The sequence below is a fragment of the Lathyrus oleraceus genome, chromosome 7 (genome assembly GCF_024323335.1).
Source record: "Lathyrus oleraceus cultivar Zhongwan6 chromosome 7, CAAS_Psat_ZW6_1.0, whole genome shotgun sequence".
Lineage (NCBI taxonomy): Eukaryota > Viridiplantae > Streptophyta > Magnoliopsida > Fabales > Fabaceae > Lathyrus > Lathyrus oleraceus.
Genome location: NC_066585.1, coordinates 200,663,772 through 200,678,645, shown reverse-complemented (window position 1 = coordinate 200,678,645; position 14,874 = coordinate 200,663,772). Strand labels below are relative to the sequence as shown.

General features: G+C 36.5%; 1 protein-coding gene across 1 annotated transcript; it reads left to right on the top strand.

Moving 5' to 3' along the window:
* The first annotated feature begins 423 nt into the window (after positions 1-423).
* On the top strand, positions 424-1,185 carry LOC127102915 (uncharacterized). Its single transcript, XM_051040232.1, has one exon. The coding sequence runs from the start codon at positions 424-426 to the stop codon at positions 1,183-1,185; it is 762 nt and encodes a 253-aa protein (XP_050896189.1).
* Positions 1,186-14,874: the final 13,689 nt, after the last annotated feature.

The following is a 14,874-nucleotide window of genomic DNA, read 5'->3' as shown; positions in this document are numbered from 1 at the left end:
AGGAATGTTCGAAGTCAATGGAATTGATCATGTAAATGATAAAGTGGAAGAACTTACCCAAAAGATCAACAACTTAAATATAACCACTCCAGCCATTATAGCCACTATAGCCCCAAATTGCGAAATTTGTGGAGTCCAATGATATATAGCCAATGATTGCCAAATATTTACTGGAACCACGCCAGACCATATCAACTATGCGCAAGGAAATCCCTATTATAATACCTATAATCCTGGTGGAGGAACCATCCCAACTTCTTTTACAAGAACAATAACACATTGTTTACGCCAAGTCCTGCACCTTCAAACCCTATAAGTTTTCAAAAAGGAGATATTGCTGCTCCTCTTGCTCCTAGAAAGTCAAACTTAGAACTTATGAAGGATAAATTCATTGCATCCCATACCCAGCAGAACAATAAGTTCATGAATCAAAATGTTCATACTAACGAGCTGGTAAAAGAATTCGCAAACAAGGTTGAAGCCATGTCTACGCATAACAAGATACCTGAGACTCAAGTATCTCAAGTTTCCCAACCACAAGTAGCTATTGCCGCTCTAGCTGGCACATTTATAGGTCAATCTCAACCAATTACAAAGGGAGATGAAAACTCTATCACACTACAAAGTGGGACATGGTTAGATGGACGAGTATACTTAAGAGTTGAAAGACATGTGGTGTATGGGAGGGTAGAGGAGGAACCTGAGAAAGTTGCTGATAAGAGACAAATAAGAAAACCAATAGCTAAAGTGGAAGAGACTATCACTAATAAAGATGATGTTGAGAAAGAGAAACCTTGTGTACCTCCACATCTAGATAAACCAAAGATACCATACCCTCAAAGACTATCCAAAACCAAGAATGAAGATCAATTTAAGAAATTCATCGAGTTCCCAAACTTACTTCATGTTACTATACCTTTCACTGAGGCCATTACCCAAATGCCTTTATATGCTAAGTTACTAAAAGATATCTTGTCAAATAAGAGGAAACTTGAATATGATGAGACCGTGGCACTTACTGCAGAGTGTAACGCTATTATCCAAAACAACATGCCACCCAAATTGAAAGACCCTGGTAGTTTTTGTATTCCTTGTGTGATAGGAAAGTTTTTCATCGACAAGGAATTATGTGATCTCAGAGCTAGCGTATGTTTAATGCCTCTTTCCATATGTGAAAAACTATAGCTAGGAGACTTGAGACCCACTAGAATGTCCCTCCAATTGGAAGATCATAATGTTAAATACCCTGTGGGAATGCTAGAAAATATTCTTGTTTGCATTGGCCAATTTTATATCCCTATAAACTTCATAATCATGGATATAAAGGAATATTTTAGTACATCCATCATCTTAAGAAGACCTTTCTTAGCCACAGTCGGTGTGATGATAGACGTAAAATGAGGGAAGTTAACATTTGAGTTAGGAGAAGAGAAAATTGAATTTATCCTTTCACAGTTTCTAAATACCCCTGCTATAGAGACACCCATTGTTTTATAGATATCATTGATGAATGCATAAAAAAGTTATCAACCGCACCTCCCCAACTAATTACGTAATTATTAGAACTTCCAGCCAAAGAAATTCTAGAAGAAGATGAGGATGAATACCATCGCAAATATGTAGATGATGACCTAAGAGAATGCTTAGCATTTATACCTGACCATATGCCAAGACCTAAGCAACCATCAGTAGAAGTTAAAGTTCTACCCAAGAATCTAAGATATGAGTTTTTTGATGAAGGAGTTGATCTCCCGGTCATAGTTAGTATCGATCTTAATAATCAAGACCGTGTAGAAGATGAACTCAAGTGGATTCCAATACTCGCATCAGATGAAAACTCAATTCACAATAACTTGGTTTCAGAGATGCTGGCATTGGCCAAGTCCTTTTACATAGGGAATATTGCCTAATTCTAAGTCCAAAGCTCAGATCAAATCCAACAGTCCACACAAACCTTTTTAGGGTTTTTGTTGTTTATTAAGTACTTTAAGGTCCTAAGACCACAAACACAAACAAGATAGACAAACAAATATATACAATCACAATATATGGCTCAAGTGAACAAAGTGAAAATGGCATAAACATAAACAAGTCAAATGATATGTAAAATGGCAAATGAAATGGTAAATGACTTGAATTTAAAGTACATAAAGTAAATGACTTGAAATTAAAAGCAATAATAATAAAAGTTAGTCAAATTGTTAGTTGATTAGATGTTAGTGAAGTTTTTCTTTTCAATTGTTTAACTCATTCTTTGGAGAACACTCAACCCTTTATTCACAAGCATGGATCCTTGAACCAAGACATCTTCCAAAGGAAGGAAAAAAGGCCAAGTTTCCACATAATACCGTGAAAGGGGGGAGACTTACAATCTCACTTACTAGAATGTTATGCGTTTTGGCTCAAATTTTAACGCTATATTAAGCAATCGTAATTGGACTTATGTAGAAGTCACAACTATCTGAGGTCGGGCAATATAAATTTTTATGTTAATGCATGTTAGAGATATGGTATAATGAACCATACTCCTAAAACATACCACATACAAAAAGAAAATGACCAAAGGATGAACCTAATCTCATCCATACTTGTATTGGTTCATCTAACATGAAGTTATTGATGAACCAATTAGCCTTAGGATATTGAGACTTCATTGGTCAATGAGAGGAATGGGATATAATGGGATTGAAGATTAAGAGGGAAGAGAAATGAGACAAACACAAATAGGTCATGGGAGGAATTTTATCAAATTAAAAGCATTCATTCATTTTGGGAGATGAAATGTACATTTTATCAATCCCCTAAATCCAATGATTTTGATCCAACAAAAGTCAAATCAATCTTGACAAAGGCCCAAACACATAGTAAAACTTCACAAGTCTATAAAAATGGCTCAACATAATTTCTACACAATTAATCAATTAAAAATCAAATTAAAATACATTTAAATTAAACTATGTTTGATCAAAAACCTAAAACCTCTTCAAAACACCAAATAAATAGCCAAGAGATTTATCATAAGTCAAACAAGGTCAAAGGACTTTGGACAAAAAATTTCACAATTTTTGAAAAGTCAGAAGTATTTTTAAATAATTAAAAATATGCATAAAAACAATTAATTCATGAAAAATATCAAACTTAATAAAAAAAAAAAATTTAATTCAGAAAATGAAAGAGGAAAATATTTAAAGCTTTTTGGTGAAAGTCCCATATTTTTTGGATTAAAAATGAATTTAATATGAATTAATCAAAATAAATGGATTAAATGAAAAATCAGAAAATAAGAAAAAACAAGGGCCATCAAATCTCCCTCATTAATTGAGGTGACAGATCTGATGGCCAAGAGCGCGTGTTCAATGATTCACTGTAGTCCACACGTCACACACTTGGTAGTCAGAAGCAACGCACGAGATTAAAACATATAAACTAGATCTTATGGCTGAGATGTGTGACAACAGAGCTCCGGTCTTCTTCTCTGGTGAACCTCACCGGATTGGACCACCATCAACCATCACCAAAATGAAAAAGCAAGACATGGATCTAAAGAAAAAACGCTTAGGAGCTCGAATCTGGAATTTGAATTTTGAGGATCATGAACTGAGTTACTTCGATTTGACCTCAAAGCAACTCAATATTCTTGCCTACATTGATAGGACTTGAAATTCTAGTAACAGACTATCGATGTCACACTGGATATTATGACATCCAATTCTGCGCAGACAAGCAATGTATGTAGAAGGTAAATGTAAAAAGCAGTAAGTGACACAGAGAATTGTTAACCCAGTTCGGTGACACACACACCTACGTCTGGGGGCTACCAAGCCAGGGAGGAAATCCACTATAAGAGGTATTAATTCAGGACTTAAACCAACTGTTTAATCCTATCACTTAAGACCTACCCAATGCAATTTCAATCTAAACTAAGACCTGAGTTCCTACTCACTCCCCCTCAATCACAACAGTGATTACAACCTTTAATAATTTTAAAGTCAGTGGTGAAGTTATACTTCAAACAACTCTTGATTGTGCTTAAAAGCTTTAATCAAGAAACACAACACTCACGCTTAAAAGCTTAGAGTGACACAACAATTACAACTCAATGAACACCCTAGTCCAATGCAATCATCTAGGTGATAATTGCTTGGCTCACAAGTAAAACCTAATACAAGACACACAAAAAGTACAGCAGTGATATATGATGATATATTAAATTCTTCACGCTTCAAAAACCTCAGTTGCTGAAAGTAGGATTGCCATCCTTTTATAATGCAACACTTGGGCCTTGTACTTGAATTTCCTAAAATTAAGGTTAAGCAAGTTAACCTAATTTCCACATATTAGGATGCTAACAAATAGGCTATATGTTAGGCCTCTTAATTTTAGCACAATTGTTAGTTTCCTGGATTTTAGCACAGCTGTTAGATTCCTGAAAAATAGCCTGAGATAAATACTGAAGCATAACAGAAAAACTAACTAGCCTAGACTTTTGCATATGCTGTCAGGAATGTATGTCATAACATTCAGTTTGACATCCAGACAATAGGCTATATGCTAGGTCTCTTAATTTTAGCTCAGCTGTTAGTTTCCTGAAAAATAGCCTGAAATAAATACTGAACTATACCAGAAAAACTAATTGGCCTATAATTCAGTATCTGCTGTCAGGGATGAATGTCATAACATTCAGTTTGACATTCAGTAAATCCTGTATTAGCTAATCCTGCAACATACTAAAACAGCCTGAAATAAATACTGAACTATACCAGAAAAACTAACTGGCCCATAATTCAGTATCTGTTGTCAGGGATGAATGTCATGACATTCAGTTTGACATTCAGTAAATCCTGTATTAGCTAATCCTGTAGCATACTACTCAAGCATGTCATGACATCAGTCAAGACATCAGAGTACAGAAAGTGTTTTAACACAAAATGCAGCCAATCAAAAACATCTACAAACTCCCCCTTTGGCAAATTTTTGGCTAAAACAACTTGGCATCACAACAGAGTTCACAGCAGAAGAAAGCACACATCCAAGCAGAGACTCAAATTAGCTAAAACACTCAGCACACATAGAAGTTAAACTTCTAACAGCAGCAGCACAAGTAGATAACAAACAGCAACATAACCTCTTGTTTAGAGGACCTTCAACTTCAAATAATCTGTTGTCCTGGGGTACATGAGTTACTCCCCCTTTTTGTCAAAAATGTCGCCAAAGCAACACTTAATATTACAGATTAAACAAAAAAATACACACTTTGATCAGAAACACACTTTTGATTGTACTTCACAGTTTCAATCAAGAAGACACACTCTTGATATTGGTTTACAGCTTTGATCAAGACGACACCCACTTGATCTTGCTTCACAACTTTGATCAAGTAGACACACACTCTTGCTTCATAGTAGGTACAACCATATTAGATGCCATGACTCTGTGTATGACATCTTGAAACACTCCTGCATGAACATGTCTTTCATTTAAGCTCCAGCAGGTACATCCCATATCAGATGCCATGACCTTGTGTATGACATTCTGAAACAATCCTGCATGAACATGTTCTTGAACTCCAGCAGGTACATAGGATATCTTATGTTAAGACATCACACATAACATCTTGTGAACACTCTTTGTTTTACCAAAATTGCTCCCCCTTTGGCAAATTTTGGCTAAAGCATATATCTGTCCTTTTTGTTCACAAGGCAAACTATCAGCAGTTAAACAACATAACAGTAGTTTAAACAGCAGCAGAAGCAACACAGTTACTAGCTTTATAGTTACTAGTAATACACACATGCACAAGGGTACTTCTCCTCCCCATAAATATGTGCAACAAAAACAGAATTACTCGTTAAGGATGCAACTAGTAAGACACACAAATGCACAAGGGTACTCCTTCTCCCCCTAAATCTGTGCATACATCAAATAACAACTACTGTAACTCCAACACCTGTACCATCCAGAATGTCATTCTGACATCTGCTTCAACATCAACACATGTGCACCATATCAGACATCCTCTTTGACATACTGTAACTCCAGCACCTGTACCAGCCAGAATGTCAGTCTGACAGCTGCTTCAACATCACCACCTGTGCACCATATCAGACATCCTCTTTGACATCTGTAAACAAAACAACATTCTTGTTTTAACACCTGTGCACTTCCTTCAATAATAGCTGTCCTTCAGTTCAGCTACATATACAACTGCTTCCACATTCCACATCAACACTTATCAACCCTTCTCCCCCTTTTTAGTCAGAATTGACCAAAGGTGACAAATTAGACAAAATAAATGTCAATTAGTCTATCAGAGAATGTTAGGACAGATGTCATAACATTAACCATGTTAAAACATAATAGTTACGCAGTGCAAACCATCATCATACACAACTGTGATAGCTGAGATAATGAACAACTCCAAGGAACTCATTAAGAGCCCAATTTTTTTTACAGACAAGCATCAATGAGGACTGCCAGCATCCAACCATCAACACCACATCTTTTGCCACATCACACTTCAGACAACTTAACAATAAATTCCTTTACCAACATCTCATAACACTTGTTGCAAGTGAAATAACTATTATCTGTTGACCAATCAGAGCACACTTTCAATTGTTTAATAATTTGAAATATTAAACAGTAAATTCCTAACATCCTTAGTTGCTATAATTCCTCAGAAATACATATTCCTAACTTGCCACATGTTAAATTTTCAAACTGAGTAGCATCCAAAGCCTTAGTAAATATGTCAGAAAGTTGTAGTTCAGTTGCCACATGTTCCAAGGTAATCACTTTGTCTTCTACCAGATCTCTTATGAAGTGATGTCTAATGTCAATGAGTTTGGTCCTGCTGTGTTTGACGGGATTCTTTGAAATGTTGATGGCACTGAGATTGTTATAGAACAATGTCATGACATTCTAAGTGACATTGTACTCAGTCAGCATCTGTTTCATCCATACCAGTTGGGAACAACTGCTACCAACTGCTATGTACTCAGCTTCTGCAGTGGATAATGATACACAGTTGTGTTTCTTCCTTTCAACTACTCCATTTTTCTTAGGAGTACTAGGTGAGGACAACTCATGACTTATTCCTTCAGATGAGCAGAAATCATCAAACTTGGAATTTTTAAACTCCTTTCCATGGTCAATGCATAGAACTTTGAAGACATCAAATGCATCTGATTTTTCTCTGATGAAGCTTATCCATGTGTATCTGGAATGTTCATCAACAGCCACATAAGCATATCTCTTCCCACCAAGCCTTTCAACATGCATAGGTCCCATTAAGTCCATGTGCAAAAGTTCCAGAGTTTTGGATGTTGTAGGATGTCCAAGCTTAGGATGTGACATCTTGGTTTGCTTGCCAACCTGACATTCTCCACAGACTTTTCCTTCATCAATAAGCAGCTTTGGGATTCCTCTAACTGCTTCCTTGGATATGATCTTCTTCATTCCTCTTAACTGAAGATGTCCAAGTCTTCTATGCCACAACTTCACTTCCTGTTCTTCCTTGGCTAAGGAGCACATTGAGGAGTAGTTTTAGACTTCAGGTTCCCATAGATAGCAGTTATCTTTGGATCTGGATCCTCTCATAACTTCCTTATTTTCTCCATTCTTCACAACACATTCTTCCTTAGTGAAGTGTACATTGAAGTCTTGATCACATAGCTGGCTTATACTGATGAGATTAGCAGTTAGTCCTTTTACTAACAGCACATTATTCAGTTCTGGAACTCCAGGACTGTCCAGCTTACCAACACCTTTGATTTTTCCTTTAGCTCTATCACCAAAGGTCACATAACTGGTAGTATGAGGTTGTATATCTACCAATAAGTTCTCCATCCCAGTCATATGTCTTGAGAAACCACTATCAAAATACCAGTCTTCTCTGGTATATGCCCTTAGAGATGTGTGAGCTAATCTAGCAACCCATTATTGTTTCTTGATGGGGGCATTATGCTTAGATGTCTTCTGCTTAGGTCTGACTTGAGGGGTCTGGTTAGGATAACCATGCAACCTGTAACAGAAGGGTTTTATGTGACCAAATCTATCACAGTAGTGGCATCTCCATCTTTGAAATTTCTTCTTTTGATGGTTAATCCTCCCGTGTCCATGATGTTGTGACATTGGTTGTGACTTCTGCTTGAGTTTTTGAACTTCTGCCTTTGAGCTTTTGAATTCAGATGAGGATTCCTTAACAAAGTCTAAACCAGACATGGTTCCTGATTTCTGTCCCACCTTTAGAATCTCTTCCGAAGTGTCAGTTCCTTTATTCAGCATTCTGATGGATTTTGCCATTTGATCTAGCTTAGAGGTCAGCAAGTTTATCTCACCATTTAGACCATCTATGACTGTCAGATGCTTCTTCTTCTCAGCTTCCAGCTCCTTGATGAGTTTCTTCTGCTTTTCTCCTTGGATACACACTTCTGCACTTTTCACACATAACTCTTTATATGAAGCAGCAAGTTCATCAAATGTAAGTTCATCTCCACTTGAGTCATCATCAGAGGCACAGACACTAGTTAGTGCAGTGACATGTTTTGCAGATTCTCCTTCTGATTCACTCTCAGAGTCTCCCTCAGACCAGGTGACATATAGTCCCTTCTTTTGCATCTTGAGGAAGGTAGGACATTCAACTCTAATGTGTCCAAAACCTTCACATCCATGACACTGGATTCCCTTCCCTTGGTTGAACTTTTCTTCAGATGTTGATCTTTTACTGATGTCAGACAAAGTGTTCTTGACATTGGGTCTACCTTTTTGACCAATCTTCTTCATGAACTTGTTGAACTGTCTTCCAAGCATGGCTATAGCTTCTGAAATACTTTCATCACCTCCAATATTTCCTTCTTCTGAATCCTCTTCAGTATTTGATACAAAAGCTATGCTTTTGTTTTTCTTTTCAACATTCTCACATAAGCCCATTTCAAAAGTTTGGAGAGAACCAATAAGCTCATCAACCTTCATATTGCAGATATCTTGAGCCTCTTCTATAGCAGTAACCTTCATGGAAAATCTCTTGGGCAATGATCTAAGAATCTTTCTTACAAGTTTTTCTTCATACATTTTCTCTCATAAGCCTCCAGAAGTGTTGGCAATTTCAAGAATATTCACGTGGAAGTCATGAATAGTCTCATCCTCTTTCATCCTCAGATTTTCAAACTTAGTAGTCAGCATCTGGAGTTTAGAAATCCTTACCTTGGAGGTCCCTTCATGAGTTGTTTTGAGAGTATCCCAAACTTCTTTATCACGTTCACAGTGATGCACCAGTCTGAAAATGTTCTTATTTATCCCATTGAACAGTGCATTCAAGGCCTTTGAGTTTCCAAGGGCTAATGCCTCTTGCTCTTTGTCCCACTCTTCTTCAGGAATTTGCATAATGACTCCATCTTTACCTGTCTTCGTTGGATGTTCCCATCCTTTGTTGACAGCTCTCCAGACCTTGCTATCCAGAGACCTCAAGAAGGCTATCATACGAGGTTTCCAGTCATCATAGTTAGAACCATCCAGCATGGGTGGTCTATTTGAAAATCATACATCCTTGTCCATGGTACTAGAAAGTAACGTCCCTAGATCTCACCTAGAAATTAACAGGCATGGTGCCTACTCTGATGCCAATTGAAATTCTAGTAACAGACTATCAATGTCACACTGGATGTTATGACATCCAATTCTGCGCAGACAAGCAATGTATGCAGAAGGTAAATGTAAAAAGCGAAAGTGACACAGAGAATTGTTAACCCAGTTCGGTGACACACACACCTACGTCTGGGGGCTACCAAGCCAGGGAGGAAATCCACTATAAGAGGTATTAATTCAGGACTTAAACCAACTGTTTAATCCTATCACTTAAGACCTACCCAGTGCAATTTCAATCTAAATTAAGACCTGAGTTCCTACTCACTCCCCCTCAATCACAATAGTGATTACGACCTTTAATAATTTTAAAGTCAGTGGTGAAGTTATACTTCAAACAACTCTTGATTGTGCTTAAAAGCTTTAATCAAGAAACATAACACTCACGCTTAAAAGCTTAGAGTGACACAACAATTACAACTCAATGAACACCCTAGTCCAATGCAATCATCTAGGTGATAATTGCTTGGCTCACAAGTAAAACCTAATACAAGACACACAAAAAGTACAGCAGTGATATATGATGATATATTAAATTCTTCACGCTTCAAAAACCTCAGTTGCTGAAAGTAGGATTGCCATCCTTTTATAATGCAGCACTTAGGCCTTGTACTTGAATTTCCTAAAATTAAGGTTAAGCAAGTTAACCTAATTTCCACATATTAGGGTGCTAACAAATAGGCTATATGTTAGGCCTCTTAATTTTAGCACAGTTGTTAGTTTCCTGGATTTTAACATAGTTGTTAGATTCCTGAAAAACAGCCTGAGATAAATACTGAAGCATAACAGAAAAACTAACTAGCCTACACTTTAGCATATGCTGTCAGGAATATATGTCATAACATTCAGTTTGACATCCAGACAATAAGCTATATGCTAGGTCTCTTAATTTTAGCTCAGCTGTTAGTTTCCTGAAAAACAGCCTGAAATAAATACTGAACTATACCAGAAAAACTAACTGGCCTATAATTCAGTATCTGCTTCAGGGATGAATGTCATAACATTCAGTTTGACATTCAGTAAATCCTGTATTAGCTAATCCCGCAGCATACTAAAACAACCTGAAATAAATACTGAACTATACCAGAAAAACTAACTGGACCATAATTCAGTATCTGATGTCAGGTATGAATGTCATAACATTCAGTTTGACATTTAGTAAATCCTGTATTAGCTAATCCTGCAGCATACTACTCAAGCATGTCATGACATTAGTCAAGACATCAGAGTACAGAAAGTGTTTTAACACAAAATACAGCCAATCAAAAACATCTACAGGACTTCATACAACCAAAAATCACAAAGAATGGTGAAGAGTTGAGAGAGAATTGAAGAGATGAAGTTTTTGAAAAATCACCTTCGAGTTGATCCAATTCTACTTGATCTTGATCTCAATTTGATTGCTTTCTCTTCCTCTTGCTTGCATAATCCAATTGAGATGAAAAGGGAAGTGAATTTATGGAGTTTGAACTTCCAAATAGAATATGAAGTTCAAGCTCGATTTCAATATTTCTCTAGTAAAGCTTGGGCAAGGTGTTCCTTTTGATTCTAAAGCATTGGGCTTGTTTAAATAGGCAATGCATTTGATATTTGCACCATTTGAAATTTGGCCAATTTTAGAAACTTCTTTTCATGGGTGCATGGGAAATGATTTGGGCCTTAGGAATGATGTAATCCACTTCCAATTCGTGTGCAAAGTGTACTAAATTCATCATGTGGAAGCATGCAAAAGAGTTTGATCATTTGAATTCAAATCATGCCAAAACACTTCCCACAATGAAGCCATGCGCAGGTTCCTCAATTTTGATCCAAATGAGATGATCTTGGACTTTTTGAAAAGTTGATATCAAGGAGAACAACTTTCATGTTGAACACTTTTTCATTTGACGCATTGATGATGATCAATTTTGAGGTGGAAGTTTGGGAAATCAAACATATTTGAAAATTTTCTAAGTCCCAAGTCAAATGTTCACTTCTTCCATCTTGAATAACTTTTTCTATGGACTTCAAATGAGCAACGTTCCTTTATCAAAGTTGTATATATTTCAAACCTCTTCAATTTGGTCATAAATTTGACCTCATTTGGATTAGGCATGAAGTAGTTATGCATTTTAGAAGTTGAGGAAAATCACGTGTTCAATGGTATTAGTCCAAAGTGACCTATAATGTTTCCTCTTGGCACATGCAATTTTCAAGTTTAATTTGCACTTCCTCCAAACATAAAAGTTTAATTACACATTATGAATTTGATCATGGAATTTTAATGGCCTTCATATCATAAAAATTGAGCAAGTTATGGTCTTGGGAAGTTGACCTTCAAACTAGGGTTCAGACAAAATGACCTATAATATTTCACCATAAAAATGACTTTTCGAGAAAACCTAGCTCTTGAATTCAACATGAAATTTGTTTGGAATGTCATTTTAAGTAAATTTTCTCTTGGAATCATTTTCATATGACAAATAATGTAGGAGATAGGGTCTAGGGAACCCCAGTTTTAACCAATTGACTTTCTCTACTCAACCACCATGAACCAACTTGCTAGCTTGACAATATATTGACTTTTAGAACTCATGGAGGATCATATATGCATAATATGATGTAATGTAAAGTATCCCTTGAAATAGTTGATCAATAGTTGAAGAAACTTGTTGAAGAAGTCACACAAGATACCTAGATGAATTAGGGTTTCCAAGGCAAACCAACTCTAAACTCTTGATGATTTCTTGATAAAAATAACATGTGAAGATCATGGGGATTCATATATGATACTTAGAGCCGCTTTGAACTAATTCTTGATTGAGCTCCTTGGATTGAGGGTCTCAAACCCTATATATGAGCTTGATAGAGCATAGGTGAGCACACACACTACCTACAAAAACAACAAACTATACATTGACATATTTTTGGTATTTTGGTTAGTAAACAAAGAAAAATGAAGTATGATACAATCACATGTGCTTGGTGATCTCTCCCAAATGCAAACCCAATTAATGAGGGGTAAGGAGGATGCCAAGGTGTGATCCCAATGCCAATGCATATGATGAGATAACATGAGGGATCTTAGGGTCAAAATTGGGGTCTTACACATCCATACTACCGGCTTGAGCAAAGACATTAGCTTTTCCAATGAGGAACTCAGAAGTCAACCCAAGAATACCTCCTTTCTTCACCAAATGAGCATCAATCTCAAATTTCTTCAAATGAAGAGCTTCAGCTACGATATGAGATATGGGAATCTCCTCCAATCCACTAAAAGGTACCTTGTCAGATACGGGTATTTCCAAAAGATGGGAGTACTCCTCTAACGTAGGCACAAGCTGATAATCAGGGAAAGTGAAGCACCGATAGAGAGGGTCATAAAACTGAACCAAAACACTCAGAAGTCTTTTAACCACATCAGCAGATAACATGGATAAAAGCTTCCCATGACGTTGCTTGAAGTCTAAGGGATCTAGTACAAAGGAGGACAACTTCCTTAACTCTTTCAAATCAGGACATCTGAAATTGTACTTCTTAATGTTCCTTCGTCCATAACCCATGGTCTAAAAAATATTTGCAAATAAGACCTCCGTTCCTTGAAATTTATTTTTCTGTGATGAATGTTATGATGCGCATGTATGCATGAATGTAACAACCACAAATAAGGGATCACACACAAGGCAAACACAAACAAAGGTCAAGGGATGAATCAAGTCATCATCAAGATCAATCATCCATTTTGGTGGATTATGGTTTTCACCTTATTAACACCCAAGTTCCATTGATATTGATGAGACTTAATCAGATCAAATAAGAATCAAAGGGTTTGTTGTGAGTCACGAGCATAAAGTCAGGTTAGGAACCATCCCAAAGGAGTGTACTAAGGATAAGAAGCCGTAGATCATGTTCTAAAAAGTTATCAGAGTCTTAATCCCATCTATCGAATATTACAGGTTAGGATGATTGACTCATCAACCCATAATATTCTCAAGAGAAACTCGTCTGAGTGTAGTATCGCGTAACAACTATTATCAGGTCTACACTTAAACAGTCTCCGCATTACGTCCTAAATAGGCCAAGTTGGGTTAAATTTTCTATGGTCCTCAACTTCTCGGACCCCAAATCAGAGAAAGTAATGCCTAACCACAAATAACTTATGTGACATCAGTAACTCCAAAATGGTCTGCACTGAGTAGATGGGTCTCAAGCAAACTTGTTAAGGACTACCCCACAAAAGTTGAACATGACTATATCATCCTCATATCTTAATTGCACTCAAGTTTGGGTTAGAACTTGCCTCACCACTCAGAGACCACCAAGCACAACAGACAGATTATATCACACAAACAAATATACAAACATCAAATATACAAATATATATACACATAAAAAAAGTAGGCTAAACCCACTGAGGACTACTCCCCAGCAGAGTCACCACTTAATTTCTGTAGCGGTAAATTCATGACCAACAAACTATGGATAAGTTTAACGTCAATAAAACCAGAGTCGCCATCGCGTTTTTATTGTTTCCAAAGGAAAAGGGAAAAGTACGAACAAAAATCAGAGATAAGAAGTTTTCTAATAAAAAATAACAAAATGCTAGAGATTACAGGTAAGGGGGTTGGTTACATAAAGCGAAGGTGTTAGCACCCAAAGGTCCTAGGTACTCCTAGGGAGCCCTTTTTTATGTGTGCATATATGTTTGGTATAAAAGATGTTTGAGAAAAAAATAGAATGTGGAGGTGAGAAAAGAATTCATTGATTATATTTTTGTGTTTGACAAGACCTTCGGACTTGTGCCTACGTACTAACATAAAAATGAGGGATCAAAACCTCATAGTTCATGGTAACAATTTCAAAGTTGGTGAATTGCTTTTAACAAAAGGTTAATAAGAAAGGAACAAAGGGACAAAAGTTGAGTAAAGTTATTAGTTATTTTTTGTCTTTTTGAAATGTTAAGTCAATATCATTTGGTTTATTTACAAATTTGATTTAAGAAAAAGTTTGAAAATCCATTGGCATAAGGCCAAACTTTCTATTTAAAATAAGGTCTAAGTTTGAAATCACAAACAAAGAAGGTTTTTGAAAAGGGGGAGAGATTTTGAAATTTAAGAAGTGGAGGAGATGAAAATCCTATCCTAAGCATAAAATAAAAGTTAAGAGATGAAAAGATCTGATCAATGGGATGCATACCAACAGACAAGAATGTCATATAGAAAACCCACTTTCCCTATGGACTTTGAATCAAGC

Coding starts and splice junctions, on each gene's coding strand:
- LOC127102915 (XM_051040232.1), top strand. CDS start 424: ATGAATCAAAATGTTCATACTAACGAGCTGGTAAAAGAATTCGCAAAC.